Consider the following 22,608-nt stretch of genomic DNA (forward strand, 5'->3'; position numbering starts at 1 on the left):
ACTAGCTCACTTATGCTTCGGTGAATTTCTCTAAGATTTTACTATGTTGTAGCTGAGACGTATCATGGCTATCGTAAGTGTGCCTTCGTTTTTTTCATACGATGTCGGGATCACGTCAAAAAACTTACTTGAAATTAAAGTTTATCTTCGATGTATTGAAATATTTCTTTCTTTTTACAACTTTATGTGCAATAACTCAAGAAAAACATACCCTATCACCACCATATTTTGCACATGTTTAGTTCATGTCACGAACATTATTTCATAAAATAACAACTACTTGATCAGACGCCATCTTGGGTATGTAAATTAGGGTCAAAGGTCATAGATGTTTCAACCTGTATCTTGGTGAATACATGTCCTATCTTTAACATATTTTGCACACGTAAAGACCATGTTACAGGGATCATTTCATAAAATAACCACTTTTTGCTCAGATGCCATCTTGTCTGTGCAAAGTGGGGTCAAAGGTCATATGTACTTCTTTTTCTATCTTCGCTATGAGGTGTTATCTCTATGGGAGGGAATTTTTTAGATGTGAAAATTGACATGACTCTCTTTATCGAGCACTATCTTACTTATGCTTTGGTGAATTTCTCTCAGATTTTAATATGTTGTACCTGAGACTTTGCAGTATCAGGACTCGAATCATTGATTAAAAAAAAAATCGGATCACCTTAATTTGTCAGTGATGACATATTACAATCTCTAGTTTATTATTATAATTGTCATTATTATTTTCTATGTATTTATCTATTTATTTGGCAATTCTACATAAGATACAGTGGTCAGTGGTCAACTCTTTCCTGATCAGCTTCTAAAGATTGTTATATTTGTTCAGCAGCAAGCAATGAAAAACACAAAGTAACTTTATGATACCCAAATTGAGATTGTATCAACCAAAGATCCTGTAGGATTTTTGATTGAAGTATTACACTGTATACGCACGTGCGCAGTTAATCGGTCAAAGGTCAAACGTACGATGCGTGCGCTGAAACGGTGTGCATGCAAGCTGCGTGCATCGAGAGAGATGGTCACGCACAGGTGCCAGATTCGAGCGGAGACCACACAAATTTGAACGTGTGGTGCCTGGTCAATACACTGTTGCACTACACCCATGGCCATGCTGACGGATATGAGGCTGTTGATTATTTAAGTGCACACATTCTGTATGTAGGCGTACTGCACTGTAGCAGCAGTGCAGTGTACTAGTATTCTATGCAAAAGTTCTGTTGGAGAGAGCGCTAGCATAGTCAGAGCAGAGGCAGTCGGAACCATTTGCAACAACGTTGGAAAGGTCGTGGTTGTTGTTAGTATTGGTCTACATATTTTGAGAGTCCTAGGAAAGCAGATTTCGGCTACTCTGATGATTTCGGGAAAAGAAGTCATGGAATCGGCATCGGCCCCGCCTGTTGAGACAGTTTCACACGCCATTCATGCCCTCTACCACAATCCAGATGCAGCAGAAAAAGAAAGAGCATCTCTTTGGCTGCAAGAATTTCAAAGATCGGTAACGAGGCTCAGAAATTACAAGCCTGATTTCTAAGTGATAAGTTAAAACTAATGTAAAATTCAGTATTTGCTCATAAGGGTCTGTAACGTTAGAAGTCTACACTGTGTGTTACAGAAAGTTGAATTTCCATCTGACTAGGGCCTAACCATGCATGCTAACTGTAGTGTTAACAGTTACATAGAAATCAGATAAAATTTTAATCACTGCACTGATGATATTAGTAGAATGTAAATTAGAGTTGTTACCTTTATATAGAAGAATTAATTTACAAAATTTTAACTCACAGGCAGATGAATGGGCAGTCAGCACGCACAGGTCAGTCAGTGTCTTTGCATGGACGATTTTCTAAATTCTATTCTAAATTCTAACGTTACAGACCAGTCTGCACAGACAGTGACAACCATGACAACACTGACACCAAGCCAGTGCTCTGATGCTTAATATGTAGGAATTAGTTTCAACATGTTCATAATCGTATCCATGTAGATAAAGCAAACCACCCATAAATTCAACCATAACGCTGTCCAAAATTTGACCGCCCTCTACATAAATGTCATATTAAATAAGTAAAACCTACGCCTTTTGCGTGATGGTCAAATTTTGGCGCAGGAGGTCGAACCTTGGATAATTTGCTTTATCTTGAATTGTCCAAAACCAAATTGCACCAAACTCACAGGAAATACTTCATTGCTTATTTCCAGTCACTTGACTCTTGTAAATGTTCAATTTGAACCAAATCGATTGCAGGTACAACATTGTAAGCATTGATAAGATATTGGCATTGACCTTTGTGTTGCACAATAACAAAACGGCTCACTCTGCCTGAGCAATTTCTATGTTAAAGGGTGTGTACAGTTCTGGTCGGGGTGAGGATTTACAGTAGCTTTTAACGTTTTGCGAGATATTCAGAAACCATTCTATGAGATGTCAAAGAGCATGCAATTCAAAGTGGTATCAAAATTTTATTTGATGAAAATCGGTTTTGAAATGTCTGAGATATCCAAAAACAAGGTGAATCAGAGATCTTACAAAGGTGGGGCATGTCGCCTTTTATCACTTTTGGGGATATCTCGGCCATTTGAAAACCAATTTTCATCAAATAAACGTTGAATCCTTCTTGAAATCACATGCTCTTTCATATTTCATAAGAGGTTTCTCATTATCTCACTTAGGAATGTTCAAAGCATGAATCCCCACCTCAACCACTACTGTACAGTCCCTTTTAATATGCATGTATATGTAATGCTGCCTGCACAATCTGAAACTGACGTTAGCCGTCTAGATACACCAGTTCTAGCTATGAATGTGACACATCTTTCGACTCTTGGGTAAAGACAAGTTTAAGTAACTGAGAGCTAAAAATCAATGTACGGATACGAGATACAATTTCGTTATATAGTACAAATTAAAATGTCAATAGTAATAGTATTGCAATAAATGTTTCTGTTGTACGCTGAAGAACATCTAGGCTACCAATTACTTTTAGACTCTCTTCACCAGCAGGGGCGGATCCAGGAATTCCGTAAAGAGGGGGCGTGTTTACAAAAATAAAGGGGGGGCGCACGCACCCCTCCCCCCATTTATTTTCTTTTTATTTCTTTTGTTTCAACAAAAAATAAAGGGGGGGCGTGCGCCGGTTGCTGTCCTCCCTGGATCTGCCCCTGACCAGTGAACTGAAACTTTATTTCCCTTACTTGCACTAAAGGTCGATATTTGTTTTATATTCATTGGTGTGTCATCTTTCCATAACAGCTCTACTCGTGGGAGATCTCAGACCAGTTACTCCAAATGAAGCAGGATGTGGAGACATGCTACTTTGCTGCCCAGACAATGAGAACCAAGGTACCGTACAGATGTAGATATAATAACAACATACTGTAAAAGTGGAAATTTATACAAATTTGCATTATTTTTTCATGCTGGACAGGGTAAAGTGAATTTCTTAGGTTTTTGATTGCATGGAATAAGAATATGAACAAGTATTACTGTACATGTACACATGGCATGCCTTCATTTTCACACTAGTTTCATGGTGCAAAATATGCGAAAATTTCGATACTGCGAAAATTTCCACTTTTACAATGCCTGCAAAGTATTCCTTCATTGGTACTGGTAGGAATATTCCTTTTTTCAAGGAAAAGAAGTTTTGTTCAACTTTATGTTCCAATTTTGTGTGAACACTTGCCAATAGAGATGTACACTGTGTGGGAGATGGGTGAAATTCCTGTTTTAGCAATTTGATTTTATCTATTACATTTCATGGATGGTATACACCACTGTTTACAGACTCGTTGACCAAGACAATATGTAGGGTGATAATTCAAAAGGTAGTCAGATGGTAAAAACAATACTTATTCTTCTATCAGAAATTGTTCAACACCATTAACATTGGCAGGCGCTGATCGATTCAAGTTAAAATCTGTGGTGTTTTGACGTCCTGAGATGGAGTTCTTCACATTATTTTTGAAGATATTTGTGAATCATGAGTGATTCCCATCCCAAGAACAATAATTCCTTACAATGCTGTCTCTGTTTCTGAAGGCCGTCAGGTTTCAGTGCTGAGCAGTGTACAATTGTACATTACATTGTAGGCTACACTGTATTATTATCATTATAATTATTATTATGTGCTCATCACTCGCTTGTCAAAGTTGGATTCTGTTTGCAAGATATGTATCCACTGTTTCTTGAAGAGATTAGATGTGTTTCATTCTCTCCCCCTTTCCCATTTAAGATTCAGTATGCTTTCCACGAGCTGCCAGTGGAGTCTCACAACATGTTGCGTGACTCCCTCATCAACCACCTGCAGACCATGAGCGACCCCAAGTTCCATGTCATCACCACACAGCTCTGTCTCGCCCTGGCCGACTTGGCCCTGCAGATGACACAGTGGAAGAACTCTGCTGCTTTTCTCATACACAGGTACACAACATTTATGTGGGCTTCACCTTTCCCGTCCCCACCCCAATATAGAAGTATTAAGCCATGAGTGGTCAAATGCTGGTCATTTATGGTCATCCGTCTCTGTGTGACAGTCTGATTGTTCATTGCATTTTACTAATGATACTTATGCACACTAATTGGTGTAGGCAGCATAATGCGTGAGCAAAAAAAAATGTCTAAGTGTGTCGACAGAAGTGTTCTGTTACTGAAAAGAAACATAACGTGTGATACATGTATGCTCCAAGTCCATACTGCTGATTTATTGTACCAGGTAGTGATTATTTGGAGAAAGTTGTGGGACATGGGGTCAAAGGTCTGTCCAATGATGTGAAACTTTCATCTTACATCTTGCATTGTCAAGATGTACCACATGTATGCAATACCTACTGGGAAAATATAGTGATGTAGTGGAGACTTACCAGTCTTATACAATTTAAATCTAATTCATACAATTCACTCTGGAAGTCACAGAGCAGCATTTGTATCCATTATCAGGGTCCCTGCAGTCATGGAAGATCTTTAAAAAGTCATGAATTTTAGACCTGGGGAAGTTATGGTTGAAGGAAAGAATAACAAAAAGTTTTGAAAATGGTTTTGCTGAAATTTTGTGCCCATTTTTTATTTTACCGATCATTCTTTATGAGTTTCAAATTTCATGAATTGGCATATATGTTTGACTGCTTTACTTCCAAGTTTATATTGTGTTGCTGAAAAATTGTCAAAATATTTTGCATTCCACTGCCTGGTTGCAGAATCATGGACAAGTCACGGAACTTATTATTGTACGTACGTGTAGCTGGTGCAGGAACCCTGATTTGTCCGTGTTGGCAGTTGACCAAACTGTGTTATGCTTTAAAAAAAAAAAAAATGTCTGCCTCCTTCTGTAAGTCTTAAAGTATCATGAGAGACATTCCATGCTGCCACTGCTTGTCACCTCATTCTTGTGACCTGTCTCATAATGATGTGGTTAAACAAACACTACCACATGTGCAACAGCAATGGCATGTTATTCTGTTGGAGTTGCTCCAAGTGTTTCCTTGCATTCTGCCCTGCCTGTCACATAGATAAGGACAATTTGAGGCCTCCCCCTGTTTAAATAGATTCTTTCAAGCAGCATGTAGCCTTTTTTCCATGTAATTTAGTCAGACTTGTGTCAAAGTCTTTTTTTTTTTCTAGGAATATAGTCTTGATGAGCCAAGGGGCACTCGTATTCTGAAAACGTGATGTGTGTTTAATAAGAAAAGGGGAATGTTAGATTTTTTGTTGTTGCAATGACGAAAATTTCATGTCATAGCTCAAATGTAGAATGCTCTCAATGAATGATTAGAGCGGTAAAATATAAAGTGCTTAATGCGCAGTAAAGCAGCTTTTTTTTTTTTTTTAATTAATCCTTATTTCCCCTTCACATATTGATGGTGACTTTTTTGATTCAGCAATTGAATAGTAGGATATCATGAAGCCACCACAGTAGAATGTTGAATTGTTTTGTTTTTGTTTTGTCTTTGCTTTTTTTTTGCACATAGTATTTATAAACAGTAAGACACAAAAAATGCATGTGGCTTGAAGTTTCCTATTTAATTCATGGTTAATTGACAGATCACAGATCTACCATTGATTTGATTAATATTGTAAAAAGTTGTTGAAGGCCATGATATGTGCTGCAAAACTTTCGACCTGGATAGGACTGTTACACTGCGTAACTTCCTTTTTTTTTTATTAGATAAAAAAAATGAACGAAAAAAAGTAGATTTGGCAGTAATTTGATTATCGAAAAATTGATTGATGACTCCTTTGATACCATCGTGTACATTTAATATCAAATTAAGTTTCTCAAGACAGAGTTTTGGGTCATGAGGTCAAAGTTCAAAAGTCAAAGGTCAAGTTAAAATGTTAACATTTGAATTTTTTACTCCATTTCTCGGAAATGGTTCAGGGTATTTTTGTGGAACTTTAATAGTACATGATACATGTATGCATGTACTGACTGGCAGTGATTATCTAGGGAATATGGGGTCATGGGGTCAAAGTTCAAGGTTAACTCCTCAAAATTTAACTCTTTTCCCTCATACTTAGTCAAGCCTTAGTGTATGTGTATTACACAATAGAGATTCTCTGGAAAGTCTTTTGCCAAAAAGGTCAAAGGTCAAAGATCAAGTGAAAGTGCTAAATTTCACTTCTTCCATATCTAGGAAGTGGCTCAAGGTATCATCATGAAATTTAGTACATATTTTTGCCTGTTCTGCCTGACAGTGATTCTCTTGAGAATTTTAGGGTCATAGGGTCAAAGGTCAAGGATCAAAGGCCAGGTTAAAATGCTAACAATGTACTATTTAATACTGAAATTACACTTTTCTCCATACCTTGAAAATTGCTCAATGCATATAAAACTTCGAAAAGGGTCAAAAGGCAACAAATCCCAAATACATGCTCTCTTAGAAAATATAGTCGTTCATCAATTAAACCTAGTTCAAGGAAAGTAAACAGTCTACACATTTGTGACAAACATGTCATTTTAATATTTTGCCAATTATGTTAAACTGTCATCACACATTGCCAAGACGTACTATAGACCTAGTATGAAAATCATGCATTATGGCGGAGGCATACCAGTTGCCATAGCGACGTTTCTAGTTCAGTCATAGCATAATTGCGTTGTTTGTTTGTTTGTTTGTTTTTTTCTGACAGTTAATCGAGATTTTCCACTGGTTGTAAGGTAATTAGGATGCGTTACACATACATTTTACATATTAGTTCCTATTATTGTGGCAGTGGATTCATATATTCAAAATATATTCATGTATTTGTATGCAGGATGTGCATTTTACCACACAATGATTGGATAAAGTTTGGAGTGATATGAGGATGGAGTTGAGCTTTGTGTCCAGGGATGAAAAGAGATAACAGATACTTATCAACTGAAAAAATAATCTGCGTCATTCCACAGGTTTTACAGCAGCAATGCCACCCACATCCCTCTCCTCATCGAGCTGCTGACGATCCTTCCAGAGGAAGTTGATAGCCACTCCTTGAGGCTAGGCCTGAACAGGAGAGAGGAATTCAGGACAGAGCTGGGTGAAACAGCAGCCACAGTCATCGAACTGCTGGTGAGTGCCACAGACAGATGATGTTGAAACAACAGCATCAATGGCAACCATCAAGTTGGATCAACGTGAATAGAATGGAAGATTTCATTGCTTGTTGTATTTCCCTGCATCATAATGTAGCTGCAGAAAAAGTGGCTGAAGTAGTAGCAGTGATAGAAGAAGTGGTAGACATAGCAGTTCTGCTGCTTCTACTCTTACGTTGTAGTAATAGTAGTAGTAGTAGTGACAGTAGTGGTAGTAGTGGTAGCAGTAGTATTACATAGTAGTAGTAGTAGTAGTACGAGTAGTAGTATCAGTAGCAGCAGTAGTACACATAGTATTAGTAGAAGTAGTAGTAGTATCAGCAGCAGCAGCAGTAGTACAGGTTGTAGGTATAGTAATATTAGTTGTTATACCAGGTACTAGTAGTGCTAGCAGTGGTGGAGCACAATAGGTATTTAAACAGATGTGATGATTACCATTGTAAAAACAAAAACAGAGAAAGGAGAAAGATTGAATCCTCCAAAGAAATGATTTTGCTTTTGATGTACTGTAGCAGTGTTACCTAGACATCATGAGGACTGTTCGTAAAATCGTCTTTTTAACCTGAAAGAAAAATAGTGCTTTGCCAGTGTTTTCAGTGAAATATATGTGCCATTGTATGTTTAGGTATTCTATGATGTCTATGTATATTATTGGTGTTTAAAAGATGGCAACTTTAGAATGTTTTAAGATATGTTGTAAGAGTTTCTCCATAGAGATATGTGCCTCTCATATGTATTTCCTCCTATGTTTTGCCAGCAATCTCTTTGCTCCTGCAGTGTATTTCTTAACCCATTACATATCGTTTTTCCCCTTTTATGTTCACTATAAAAACAGACTGCATGTTCAGAGAACTACTTGAATGACCAGAGGTTATTAGGCAAGATCTTCAAGTGTCTGGCCAGCTGGTTCTACAGTCGGGTGTGTCCGAGTGAGGAAGTTTCACAGAGCAAGATCATTGCCCTTATGTTTGAACTCCTGGTAAGTAGAATGACTTGATATTATCTTTTCAGGTTTGTTTGTTTGTTTTTAGGGAGGGGGTAATTTTTCCATGTTTTCCCTCATCCATATTCTTTTAGAGAAGTTAAAATGTTTACTTATTTTATCTTTGTTTTTGTTTTGTTTTTGTTTTTTTGTTTTTTTAACAAGACCAAATCACTCTTCATTTTTCTTCATTATCAAATACACCAAAGACAACATGCTGGGTTTTCATATTCACTTGAGACCAAATGGTCATATTTGGTATACCGTATTCGCCGATGATAAGGCCGCAGCGTGGGATAAGCCACATCTCGACTTCGATGATGAAAAACAGAAAATAGAAATCTGTGTGGTTGTGTTCTGATTAAAACTTCATTACTTCTCTACATTATATTGCTGAGAAAGTTTCTCCATCTTTCCATGGGTTTTCCAGCAATAATGTATGTTTGTTTTATATGAAGTTTTACTGGTTGATGCAAAGTTCATGTCAGGATTTTGAATATTTCTATGTGTAGGACTCTAATAGTGAACGTATGCAGTGGGATAGTGGCTATCACGTGATATGGTTTCCATATTTTTCTGACTTTGATTACTCCTTGGGCTCCTCTCTCTATGGCAGAAAAAGCCTGACACGCCGTCCATGTTGCACGAGGCTGCAGGAGACTGCCTGTGTGCTGCCCTCTATAGTATGGAGGATGTAGAGGAGCATCTCGCGCTGGCCAAAGTCCTCTACCAGGGCATCATCCTGCTCCCGGAGGCGTATGCCATGGCTGTTGCAGAGGAAGACGTTGACAAGTGAGGACCCTGCAAGTTTGATATTCTGCCCAAAGTTTTGGAACCGGACATGCATGATTTGGAAGCTTATGAGAGAATGGTTTTTTCTACCCCCTCCCAAATAATAATTAAACAAATAGAATATATTAAGAATTAAATGATCACTTATTAACAAACATGAAACACCCAGACTGAAATCAGGAGTTGTGTTTAGTTCAGATATTTATCAAAAGATATTCCTGAATTGATGATTATCCATTTCAGTATATCGATTGTGTGAAATAAAAAGTTAAGACAACAGATTTATATATAGAGATGCATCAACTGTAGAACCACAATTGCATTTATCAAAGTCTTTGGAGACCATCCGTATGACTCAATCTAACCTACAGTATTTACATTAATCTAGTCAAGGGGATATTAGTACAAAAACTCTCTAACAGGCTAGTTTGGGTTATGGACATGTCTTGCGAAAAAATTTTTATTCTTTTCATTGCTGAAGATGTAAAGCCTGTTCATTGTTTTATGTTGTGTAGTAAAACCAGGATTGGCACGAACCTGTTGTGATAGCTCTGGAATGGCTTTTAGAAAAGAGAAGATATGTCTGAGTCACAGTTTCCCTAAGGTTTTGTTTTGTTTGTTTTTTCCATGGCCATGCAGTTGTCCAGGCTCTTTATTATGTTGTTGGGGCAGAGCATTACAGACAGTTGGTTTTCCTTTTGTGGCAAAGTTGGCAAGTGCCCAAAACATTTCCTAGGCAAGTGCCCATGCCAGAGTCTTGCCCAGACAGCTCAGTCTGAATTCTTCTGGACAAACCAGACACTTCAGACGTGTCTCATCCAGGGGAGGGGACACACGTCCACAGAGAGACACGAATACCTACATTATGACAAACTTGTTGTATGACCAGATGTTTCTAATGTATGTGGACAGAGAGTATCATGTGGCCTATGCAACAGACACTGTCATGTGCATAAGAAATTGTAACAATTAGGTGCTTCTGTCTTATTGATGGTAAAACATCTGATGTCTTACTGTGTCCCTCTGGGAGTGAAACTCTGTGAAGGACATGTGGAGACGGGGTGTTATGCTCTTACTGCTACCCCTCCTTAACATTCCTTTAAAGACCACAGCTTTCACCAGATTTGTTCTTGATTGCTGTTTAGGTATATCATTTAATATTCTTTCTTTTTGCTGTGTGACAGCGCCTTTAATGTTTTGACTTTTTTCAAGACCCTAGACAGACAAAGCCCCAGATCTGTAATCTTTTCTTTCTAATGAAGTGTCATGCACTCATGCACTGATTCATGTGGGAACATTTGCATTGCAAATGAATGCAATGATCTAGTTTGTTTGATCCCTCATTGCCTCTTGACATACACTTGTCATAGTCAAACGGGGACTTGCATTGTAGGAAACCATTTAGGATGTTGCAGGTGATGTTAGAGAATTGACGTGAGAAGTAAAGATGCTTTTCATAGCTTCTGAGACAGAGAGTATTTCTTTTATTTCCTTCTTCTCCCTGAAGGTGTATTAACTACTGTCGGGTCTTCACAGAGCTTGCTGAAGCTTTCATGGAAATGATGGTAGAAACACCAAATCAGGTAAGCTTTCCTTGAGAAGTCCAACCCCTCCTTCAATATACACATATGAATAAAAAAAATAATGTTAAAAAGATAAAAACGGACAAATAAGATGCAAATGCAAAACATTGTCCAAAATATCGGGTCTAGTGAGTCTTGCTCATGCACATGCCTCAAGATAGTAATAAGAGTGTATCGCAGGGAAGCTTAAAAGAGTGAACTGTCAAAGAACAAGAAAGTTGATCACAGTGTTGTCACTCAAGACAATTAATGCTTCCCCCTCCCCTTATACTGTAAAATGAGTAATGTTCACATGCATTTTAATTTCGCAAATTTCGCGAGCGCCAGCATTCACAAAATTAAAATGCACACGAAAGTTCTTGCCTACACAATATTCATGGGATGTCAGTGGCAATTCATGAAAATTTCATGCTGCGAGAAAGGCCATCGGCTGCAATTTACGAAATTTTCATGCCGCGAATATATCATGTTTTGCAGCAGCTGTTTTTTCTGTTAACTGTAAGGTCAGCTGCCTGTACTTGCAGAAAACTGTTTGTCACTAGAGCAGTAATTTTGATTTCACATCTTGATGTTAGCTGAACAACATTGTATGGACTTTTATAATGTTCAGTGTCCATATACATCTGAATTCATTTATTCATTTCATTCATTTTTTTTAATGCAGTTATTATTTGTTTCATTTTATTCTTTTTTTTTTTTTGGGGGGGGGGGGAAGGGTGTGGCATCCCAGCCATTGTGCACAGACTTTTCTATTAGAACTTTTGTGTTTGAACATTCTGACTGTGCATGGCCTATTAAAGCCATTTATTTTTTCTCCTTTTTCAAATCATTGTTTCTTTTAAAGAGAAAACTAAGTAAAAGGCAAAAATCGATGGTGGAGTACAGTTAATTCTGAGTATACCGACGGAACCGGAACAGAAACAGAAATAACACGTCTCATACTGTTGATATTGATATTTGGTTGCTAATGAATGGAATACGGACTTTTATCACAAGTGGCATATATTCACCTTCCTGTCAACTAGGATCCCATGAGATTGTTCCAAAGTAGATGAAATGAATCGAGTACCACTAATTTTTCTTGATAGTATCTCAAGAAAGCTATGCCCTTCCCAACCCCAAAGGAGAACGGAGCTCATGTATTCTCTCATTCTGTCACTGTGTGATATAGGAGTAAATGCTGTGACAGTAGAATCCTCTCACAAATGCTGCCCTGTTTGACCTTCCTGCCGCTATGCTTGTGTTCCATCTTTGACCCTTCCAGGGTTTTGGAGACCTGCGGACGCTGGACGCGGTGCTGACCTGCGTCGGACATCCACAGAGCGAGGTGGCAGAGATCACATTCAACTTCTGGTATCGCCTCTCCGAGATCATCTACAAGAGGAACAACCGGGACCTGACAGAAGTATACCGGCCTTACATCGAGAGACTCATCCACTCCCTGAGTGTGCACTGTCAAATTGACACTGAGCATGTGAGCATGATTTGTTCTTTATTTCCAGTGTGACAAATGTGTGGGGCTGGTTCAAACTTGCCATCAAAGATGTTCTATACTTACTATAGGAGCATGATTACGGCAATCCAACTGAATGAACAGAGTCAAATATTTGAGCCACATGTATCTGTGAGTGGTCAAAGGACATGCCAGGCAAAAATGAGGGTTATTTCACAGAGTGAAACCTGTCTTAATAGCTACCACCTGTCTGTAGGGCAAACTGCTGTATATGAGAACTAAAAACAATTCCCTCCTAGAGTCCCACCAAACACGGCACAACCTCTAGAGGTTGTGCCGTGTTCATGCCACACGATGGGGACTCTAAACTGTCTCAGCACAAAGCATCTAACACGAGTCTGGAGTGAGTCTGGCGTAAGTCTGGGGTGAATGTCATGCTAGACAGCCTAGCACGAATCTAGCACAACCTCTAGAGGTTGTGCTGTGTTCAAACCAGACGAGGGGACTCTAAACGATCTCAGCACAAACACGGCATGAACCTTTGCCAACTGCACTCCTTTTACAAAATGCACCCTCTGCGGATTTCTTTGCAGCCCTTAACGAAGTCCCCGCTTTTGCCAAAGGCTAAGGCCCATCAGCTAAACCTGCTGCTTCTTTTGTTACAAGGGGATAATATTCTGAAAAGGAAATTAGTGTGAGAAGACGGTCTGAACACCAGACTAGTGTGAACACGGCACACACATCCAGTGACCAGCACTGTTTGTGGTGGATATCCACTGGTTTCTACAGAAATGTATACGGTCGTCACTCTAGACAACAGGGGTACTCTAAACGGGGGTCTCTCTTACCACCCACTGAGTTTGTATAAAAAATGGCAAGTTTTCATCTAGCATGTCCTCCAGAGGTCCTCCTAGACAGGGGGACTCTAAACGGGGTATTAGAGGTTGTGCCATGTTTTGATGGACTCTGGGGTAATGGGTAAAATGAAAGGCTGTTCATGTGATTGTTCTCCGCCAATCATGTGTAGATGCATTGTAACTAGACTAACTGTATTTTTGCATGTGATTGTGTGAAAAAAAAAAGGAATTGAAGGAGGGGCACTATCAAAAGTTGTTCATTGATGTTATCTGGTGTTTGAGAATCTTCTGTGCGAATCTTGTTTTTTTTTTAATTGAATGTGCAAACTTTTATGGAACGTGATAGTGCCAGTGTGTCACAGTTCCTGGAATGTTATTTGTATTTACCCACTGTTGTGAATTTCAGGAAGGTGTACCAGACGAGAGTGATGACTTTGGTGACTTCAGAATAAGAGTTTCAGAGCTGATCAAAGATGTCATCTTCATCGTAGGTTCATCAACATGTTTTGCGCAGGTAAGAAAAAGAAATAATGAATACGAGAGGACTCTGAAAGAGGTTAAAACATTGTTTTGCAGGTCTTGCTATTCAACTTCTGCACACAAGAATGACAGTCTTTTTTAAGGAGGGAAAAAAAGAAACAACAATCCATAAACATTTGTGATGTCAGTACTGTTATATGAGGCGTTTTCGATGTTCTGTTGATAGTGCAAGGTGATGTCATGGTCTTGTGTATTGTGTGCTTTCAGTGAGAAGGTACTGTATACGCCGAATATTTCGTGAGGTTTTTATTTTCGCGAATTTCGCGAGTCGGGTGCTATTCGCGAAATTAAAGACACGTGAAAATATTGACCCTGATCCCAATGTGAATGTAAACGCACGCATGTACGCTTCTCCGTTCCAGTAGAAACTATTCTACAAGACTCCACGATCGCGAATTTAACCACTCGCGAAATTGTCGGGAGTTCCCGATTCGCAAAATGTTAGACTCGCGAAATATATGGCGTATACAGTATGAGGTTCAAGGCCCATCAAGGCTCTTGGTGTTCTCAACCAAGGCATCTAAGTTATATCATTAATGCTCCTATCCACCAAGGTGTGTCTACCTGATTGCATACAAGGGTATCCAGTGGAAGGTTGAGTGTAATTGTGCTTGGCTCTAGCATTGCATGCTCTGCAAAGTGGCATCCTATCTGGGAATGATGCTTAGCAAGTTGAGTGTGTGCACCGAAGGTGTGCACCGAAGGTGTGGTTTGGTTTTGTCGATGGGGGTTTGGTTGTAAAGCACGTTTACAAACACTGATTTGGTAGAAAATCACTGTAAAAGAAAATGACCTGTAGATTTTGTGACAGTAGTTTTTCTAGTACATATTGTTTACCTTTCACAAATTTTGAAATATATGATGCGTAAGTTCTGTGATGACACCCAATATTGTAAAACCTGAAATTGTTGTGCAGTTAAGTTTGCTCACATGGCCAGTGATTTGTATAATTCTGTGAGTTGCAGCATTCATGAACATAATGTAAAATCTCCAAAATTATGTGTGTTTAATCATAGTATGATTTGTGTGTGTGTGTGTTTGTGTGTAGTGCAGTAAGATGTGCAATATGAACGTTAGTTGACATTGCAAAATTTTTTGTGTCTATGGTATCAAATTGTCATGCCATCTTCCTTGCACACAGATGTTCCATAATCTCGCCAGTCAGCAAGGTGCATCATGGGAAGTCACGGAAGCAGCTCTTTTCATCATGAGCTCTGTTGCTAAGAATGTACTTCCGTAAGTATCAAAGGTCACTGTATGCAGTGGTAGAGTGAAGTAAATTGTATGTGTTTGCGTGTCTCAGTGGGATAGAACCGTGGCCTAATAGAGGATGCCAAAAATTTAACTTGTGGTTTGATCTCAAGTAAAGAAAAATGTCAGATAAAAAGTCATTTCTGTTAAATAGAAAGGAATTTTTAGCATGAAAAGATCGCAAACAGAATTGTGAGATGCTATTGGATGTGAGTTTAGTGTCAGCTCTTGGCACTGAGCTACTAAGTACCTGGCTAACAGTAGATGTGGTCCTGGTAAAGTGATATGGTTACAACAAAGAGAGGTAGTTTTTAATTAGAGCACTGCTTTCTGGCTCTTTCAAATCAAATTCAAAATCAATGTGTATCTGGGTTCAATATGTTATTTATACTTCCATACAATGATATATTTTGAATAACTTTATAATGCTAATGATTAATCATACCATGTCCTCAAGTGTCCAATACATACTAAATCTTGATGGACATTGTGGCAGACACAGGAGCATGATTATAAAGTAAAATTAACATTTGGTTGTGTAGCACTAGAATAGTCCTTCAGTCAGAGAGCTACAAGTTTGTGAATCTCAAAGGGTAGAATAGAGCTTTTACTGAGCTACGTGAGGCTGTTCCTGATGGCCACACCCATGATACCCACAAGTATAATAACAAGTGCAGGTACACTTTACGATGAGCATGAGTTGACCGTATGATTAAAGGACAAGTTCACCTTCATTAACATAAGGATTGAGAGAATGTAGCAATATTGCTTGCTTACTGGCTTAATTCGAGTGGTGTTCTCGATCCACAATGGCACTCTAAGTTTGTCTGTCCAGCATTGCAGTTATTATCTCGTTGGTGTCTAAACCAGTGTCTCTCTTAAGCATGTCAACAAAGTTGATCGCTGGTCTGCCTGGTTTCCTGCTCCCATGCTTGGGCATCCAGCATATCAGTTTAGAAACACATTAATTGCTCCTGAAGCAGTGGCCTGCAAAGCGAAGCCTCCTTATCTTAATAATAGCAATATTAGTAGAACACATCATTTAAAGTTTGAGGAAAATCGGACAATCCGTTCAAAAGTTATGATTTTTTGTGCAGTCACCGCTGGATGAGAAGACTACTGCAGTGTATGATGTCACATGTGTACAACAATATAAGGAACATACAAAGGAGAATTTCACAAAATTTCATCTTTTGAAAAAAGTACACATTCCCTTGACTCATTACTGACATATGTTATGGGTAATATTATTCCCATTGCCTTTAGAAAGAGGCAAGTCAAGTGCTCTTTTATTATGCGAAAAAAGTGAAAATATGTTGAATTTTCTTAACATTTTCTTAATTCTAATGTACTCATATGACATCACGAGCCTTAGTAGTCTCCTCATCCAGTGGTTCCAACACAAAAATGTGAAAAATTCATAACTTATGCATCGATTGTCTTATTTTCCTCAAACTTTCACTGATGTCTTCTCCTAATATTGCTGCATTCTCTCAATCCTTATGTTTATGAAGGTGAACTTGTCCTTTAAATGACAAATGATGTGCCATTGGTGGGGGGGGGGGGGGATGTAGAGCAATGATTAAGAGTTCAACAAGCGATGAGTGATGAGTAAGGTGGGAAAGCAGAGAAGCAGAAGCTCAGATCATCCCTGGTACAAATTAAGGTTTAAAATTATCATTTGAAAGAACCATGTCTCCCCATGGAGACAAAGTATCCCTTGAATGATAATCTAGCTTGCATTTAAATAATAGTCAAAGGATAGAGGGGTAGAACTAATTACATTGTACATTGTGATGCTCTGTCGAGCCAACAAAATTTAGATTGTATTGGTGATAATAAGTGGGAGACATTTAAATGATGCAATAAGATCATTGATGCAGTGTCTTTTTCTTGTGAACATATCTGTGCATAGAATAGTCCACAAAGTGCAAGCACAAACTTTTCAATTTATTTTATATGTCCGTGTGCCTTATACATTGTATTTCAGTACACTGCTCCCAAGAGTTGATGCATTTCTCATTTAGATTTTATGCAGTGAATGTAATAGGTAAGGTTTCTGATATACAGTCACACGAGTGGATCAGATTTGTAAACTTTACAGAACTTACTGTACTGTCTGACTTTTGATTATTCTGTAAGAAAGAGGGCTAGGTATTTAATGCTAGTACATATGCATGCCTGAGTTGTATTTAGAAAATTACTTATTGAGAAGAGTGATGATGACATAAATCAAGTGTTTCAAAGGATAGATGTGACATCTTCTCATAATGTTTAATGTTGTGTTCCTGAACTATCCTCTGATTCCAGGGATGAGAGCAGGGTGGTTCCCCAGGTGATGCAAGCCATCATCAACCTGCCGGAGGACACGCACAAAGCTGTGAGATACACCAGCACCAGGATGTTGGGAGAACTTGCCGAGTGGATCGAGAAACATGCCGAGTACTTGGGTGAGTTGCCTCCATGTAGTAATATTATGTGACTGCCTGGCTCAAAACTCACAAAAAGTAGGCCAAAATGAAATTTCACTTTCGTAACTATAGAATTTAGCCTAAGCCCACTCGGCTTTGCCACGTGGGTTAAGCATTCCATAGTTACCTTATGCACGCAATTCCGACTGCTGCACTCAGACCTGTGCATCATTTATGTACTGTAGAAGTAAAGAAGTGGAATTAGTGGATACGGATAAAATTATTCAGCAGAGGCCGATTCTTTCAAAGGTAACAACATAATGTCTATCTTCTCAGAATTATGGCCTACTTCATATTGTTATCAACCTCGGAAGGAAACAGATTTATGGAGAAATTGAATACTTCACAAGCTGAGTAAAAAAAGAACAAGGTGCCTTCGAGCGCTCTCCGAAAGCAAAGCAAACCATACCATACCAGAGGAGTGCTGAAACGCTCGTAAAGTGTACCATACCAAACCAAACCAAGCCAAAAGTGGACCACTTCCCAATGTGCTCCAAAAGAATACCAATTTTGCTCAACTTCCTTATTGGTAGGCATTTAAGTTTACCAACAGGAGCATTATGTCACATTAAAATAATGATTTGCTAGGGATTGATTGCGATGACGCGACTTCAATCCACACCTACATCCAACTGCAGCTACAAAGCTCTTCAGAATGCTGATTTATGAGACCCACTTGGAAAATTTAAATCTGTATCCCAGACATATCAATTGGAAAGTAGTCTGAAGTAGTTGCAAGCTTTACCAGGCATTACCAACTTAAGTAGTTTTGCAAGTTTTTGTAACATACATATGTAAATTTTGTTCGCAGAGCTTGTGTAAGATGTTGCAAACCCTGTTATTTTATATGTTGCCAGCTCTGTGGCAGAATGACCAGTGTGTAAAAGTAGCAAACATTGTACATGTTAACATTCTTTCAATACATGTAGACTTCATCTAAGGTACACAAAGCTGGAAAGAGATTAAGCTCATGTTCTATTATTATCATGAAATATGATATATTGGGGTGCCATACATACATACTTACACAACTTGATACTCTTGATAACTTTGAATATTTATTTTTATATAACGCCTAAAGAGATCCTTGTCATTTGATTGGTCTTTTGACATTGATCATTTGGCCCATTTTACTATGAGGTCATCATCCGTGCAATTGTGGCTCCATTTACCGTGCAATTTTGGATCCATATGATTTGCTCCATTGCATGCTCACTGAGAGCCCAGCACACTACGCATATACGCTTGCGTTTTGCAGTGTATGTATGCGACAGCGCGCTATAAAACAAATAATAAATGTTTTTCATTCCTGCAATGGACAGAATATTTCATTTGGTGAAAGATGAAATGTGTGATCCATTCAACTCGGCTGCGCCTTGTTGAATGGATCATTTCATCTTTCACCTCATGAAATATTCTGTCCATTGCACCCATAAACATTCATTATTTGTATACTAATGCATGTTTAAATATAGTACATATGTGACCCTGCACCTCAAAACAAACAAAAAGTCGCCAGACATGAATTTTTAGTTAAGACCATATTCTGAAAGAGCAGACTTTAAGCTTTAAAATGATGTATAACTCAAATCAAATGGACTCTCCTAACCTATCTAAATATTGGAAAGAAAGCACAAACTCAGGAAAAGTGCGAACTGAGAAAAGAGGCTCTGAAGTACAGTGTCTATTCAAGCGCTTAATCTTTACCAAACCGTGCTGGCTGTGCGAAGAATGGGACAAAAAACAGGAAGGAAACCACCAGAGTAACAACAATGACGGGATTATCAGATTAAACTGAAATTAAGCATGCCTCATTAACACATTCTGTCCATAATTAACGCTAACTTTCAAAGCAGTAGCACTATCCTTTCAAAAGTTATTAGAGTTGAAAGTGAAGAGTGTGGACAAGGTTTTTCAGAAATGAAAAAGGGATTCTAAAGAGACACATAATCACACTATTCCACCAAAAATGTTCGAGATAAGCTGCTAAAAAAACACACTTTCCTGCCCATTTTATGATACCAAATTTTAGCATGATGTAAAAGAAGAACTGTTCTTTCAGAAAATATGAAAAAGTCAAGTTCGGCTAGGTTGACCCATTTTACTTATTTTCAGTCCTCACGCAAAATCAGTGTGTGCGACTTTATGTTCGTTTTGAGGTGCACGGTCACTTATATAGAGCTATGATACATGTACATACAAAGTTGTGAAGAAAGACTATTGCACACATTACCAAAGTTTGTATTGTAATCCATTTTGTTTTGTTTTATGCAAATCTTGTTTCGTTTTGTCTGACTGTGCAGACCCCATCCTGACTTTTCTCATGGCTGGACTTCGGGATGCAGACCTGGCCTCTGTCTCTGCCCAGGCAATACAGAACATATGCTCAGAGTGTCGGGAGCATCTGCAGGGACACCTGGAGTGTTTGCTAAACATTGCCCAGGCTGTGGACGCCTTTAACTTGTCCGGGGAAGCTGCAATAGGGATCATCAAGGGTAAGTCTAAATGCTGATATTAAATGATCTGAATTTATACTGGTCAGTAATTGGTGATAATGCGATCACTTGACTTATACAGTGAGGATCAAAATTGTTATATTGCCTGTGGTAATGTCATGTCAAGTAATATGATTCTAGAATTGGAGTGGCTGCCGATAATTGAGCTAGAATGAAATGATGTGTATTTAGAAGACAATCTAATACAACAAATATTGCCTTTGCAACTGATTGACAAATTGCCCTACATCGACGTAAATAAGCACTGAATCGATCATTGTTTTAGTAGTAGCTATGATAAAAAATCATGGGCGTACATACTCGAGCAGGATTCAAACCTACGACCTCCTGATTACCGGACAGGCATCATCTCCACTAGACCACCGAGCTTTCGCCCGACAGCAAGTGTTGGTTCTAATCCTTATAGCATGCAGCGGGTACTGTATAATTATTCAAATTCATGAAATTCTTCCGTTGAGGTGTTTTCATTGCAACTGATCGACAAATTGCCCTACATCGACGTAAATAAGCACTGAATTGATCAGTGTTTTAGTAGTAGCCATGATAAAAAATCATGGGCGTACGTACTCAAGCAGGATTCGAACCTACGACCTCCTGATCACTGGACAGGCGTCATCTCCACTAGACCACCGAGCTTTCACCCGACAGCAAGTGTTGGTTCTAATCCTTTTAGCATACAGCGGGTACTGCGTAGTTATTCAAATTCATGAAATTCTTCCGTTGAGGTGTTTTCATTGCAACTGATTGACAAATTGCCCTACATCAACGTAAATAAGCACTTAATTGATCAGTGTTTTAGTAGTAGCCATGATAAAAAATCATGGGCGTACATAGTCAAGCAGGATTCGAACCTACGACCACCTGATCACCGGACAGGCGTCATCTCCACTCGAGTATGTACGCCCATGATTTTTTATCATGGCTATTACTAAAACACTGATCAATTCAGTGCTTATTCACGTCGATGTAGGGCAATTTGTCAATCAGTTGCAGTGAAAACACTTCGACGGAAGAATTTCATGAATTTGAAAAATATTGCCTTGTCTATCGGTGTGATATAACACGTGTGATATAACACTTGATAGTCCCTTGGTGCTGCGTGTTTCAGGAAAATATTATCTTTTGGAGAAATAAAGCCCCTGTGGGTTTGACAATTATTGCGCTTCTAAAAAGGCAATATCTACGTACCGTTACATGCTGCTGTGGTGTGAGATATTTCATGAACTGTCAAGAGATTCTCAACATCACATTGTGGTTTTGCTGTATTGATTTGAAAGGCAAAGGTTCCCTCTCCCCCTCTACATTGCCACAAAAAATAAATAGTAATAAAACAAAAAGGGGTCATGAAAATGAGGCTAATTGTTTCAAGTATGCACCTATAGGGGTAACAGGTTGGAAGTGGGACATGAGGAATAAAATGAAATTTGTAGTGTCTGCTTTATATGCATGACTAAACTTTCAAACTTTGCATGACCAAACTTTGCAGAAATAATTCTGGAGGGAGCTAATTTTTTTTTCCTTCCGGGGGGGGGGGGGCAAATGGATTAGGTGGCCCCAAATGGGGACCCAGGGATGGGCAAAAGAAAAGGCCACAGAAAAGTGTTTAACTTTCAAAGATTACCCATTCCAGATCCAGAAGTAGAACTAGAAGATGCTTTTAGGAGGCAAGGAACACAGAAACTTGTTTGTACCAGTGGCAGTGGTGACCTGAGTAGGCACCTTTAGGAGTAACAGGGTAGGGTAGAGTGAAGGGATTAAACCTATTAACATTTTCCATTTTCTCCCTTAACATGCAAAATTACATTCTCACCAAATCTTGAAGTATTCATTCTTTGGAGGAGGAGATACAAAGTTGTCTTAAATGATTCATTGGGCCTAGGGGGCAGGGCAAAAAGACATAAAGTGTATCATAGTCAAAGATCTTTTGTAGAGCCAGAAGTAGTGCAACCAGGTCATATCAGATGTAGACATTTCTAGAGGTAAGAATACAAGATGTTCATGATAGTTGCAGCGGTGGCCCAATTGGGCACTGGAAGGAGGTTGTCAAGTTCAAATGGTGCTCAGAGGCTAAAATTGTTACTTTTGAATATCATCTTGATACTCTTTTTTTTTTTTTTTTTTTTTTGCTATTGGCAGGGGGATGATAACACTAACATATGATAGACAGGGTTGAAAGAAAAGTTGACACTTTCTACTTTGAACATGCTAGTGTTGAAATATAACAAATTACTCCACTACTGTTAAAGGAAACAACAAAAAGTAATTTCCATCCATAACCTCAGCCAGGAATGTCCAGTGGTAAAATTTATAGTCAGTATTAAATATGGTAGAAGAAAAAAAGAGCAATTATTGGCTTGATCATGATGATGGTAGTTTATAGGTATACATTCATTGTAATGTCCTTTTCCAGCCTAATGTCAGTGAGGAATGTCCAGTGGTGATATTATATTTAAAGAAGATTAGAAACAAATGAAATACTACTTGCCTAAAATGATGGGAATGAGAGCTCACAGGTCAAAGGTCAAAGGACACCTAGATTTTACGTTTAAGGTCAAAATGCCATTTCTGACCTTTGGTTTC

At 38.6% G+C, this 22,608-nt stretch overlaps 1 protein-coding gene across 1 annotated transcript in view; it reads left to right on the forward strand.

Annotated features, from left to right (window-relative positions):
• The first annotated feature begins 1,297 nt into the window (after positions 1–1,297).
• Positions 1,298–22,608, forward strand: part of LOC140229028 (transportin-3-like) — a 45,138-nt gene continuing 23,827 nt past the window's right edge. Inside the window, exons 1-12 of the mRNA XM_072309290.1 lie at positions 1,298–1,510; positions 3,266–3,355; positions 4,248–4,435; positions 7,401–7,560; positions 8,419–8,562; positions 9,182–9,357; positions 10,865–10,940; positions 12,205–12,414; positions 13,657–13,764; positions 14,932–15,026; positions 17,352–17,491; positions 19,816–20,007. Coding sequence (XP_072165391.1) covers positions 1,367–1,510; positions 3,266–3,355; positions 4,248–4,435; positions 7,401–7,560; positions 8,419–8,562; positions 9,182–9,357; positions 10,865–10,940; positions 12,205–12,414; positions 13,657–13,764; positions 14,932–15,026; positions 17,352–17,491; positions 19,816–20,007 — 1,723 coding nt within the window. The 5' untranslated portion in view covers positions 1,298–1,366. The remainder of the gene's footprint in view (positions 1,511–3,265; positions 3,356–4,247; positions 4,436–7,400; positions 7,561–8,418; positions 8,563–9,181; positions 9,358–10,864; positions 10,941–12,204; positions 12,415–13,656; positions 13,765–14,931; positions 15,027–17,351; positions 17,492–19,815; positions 20,008–22,608) is intronic.

The sequence above is a fragment of the Diadema setosum genome, chromosome 5 (genome assembly GCF_964275005.1).
Source record: "Diadema setosum chromosome 5, eeDiaSeto1, whole genome shotgun sequence".
NCBI lineage: Eukaryota > Metazoa > Echinodermata > Echinoidea > Diadematoida > Diadematidae > Diadema > Diadema setosum.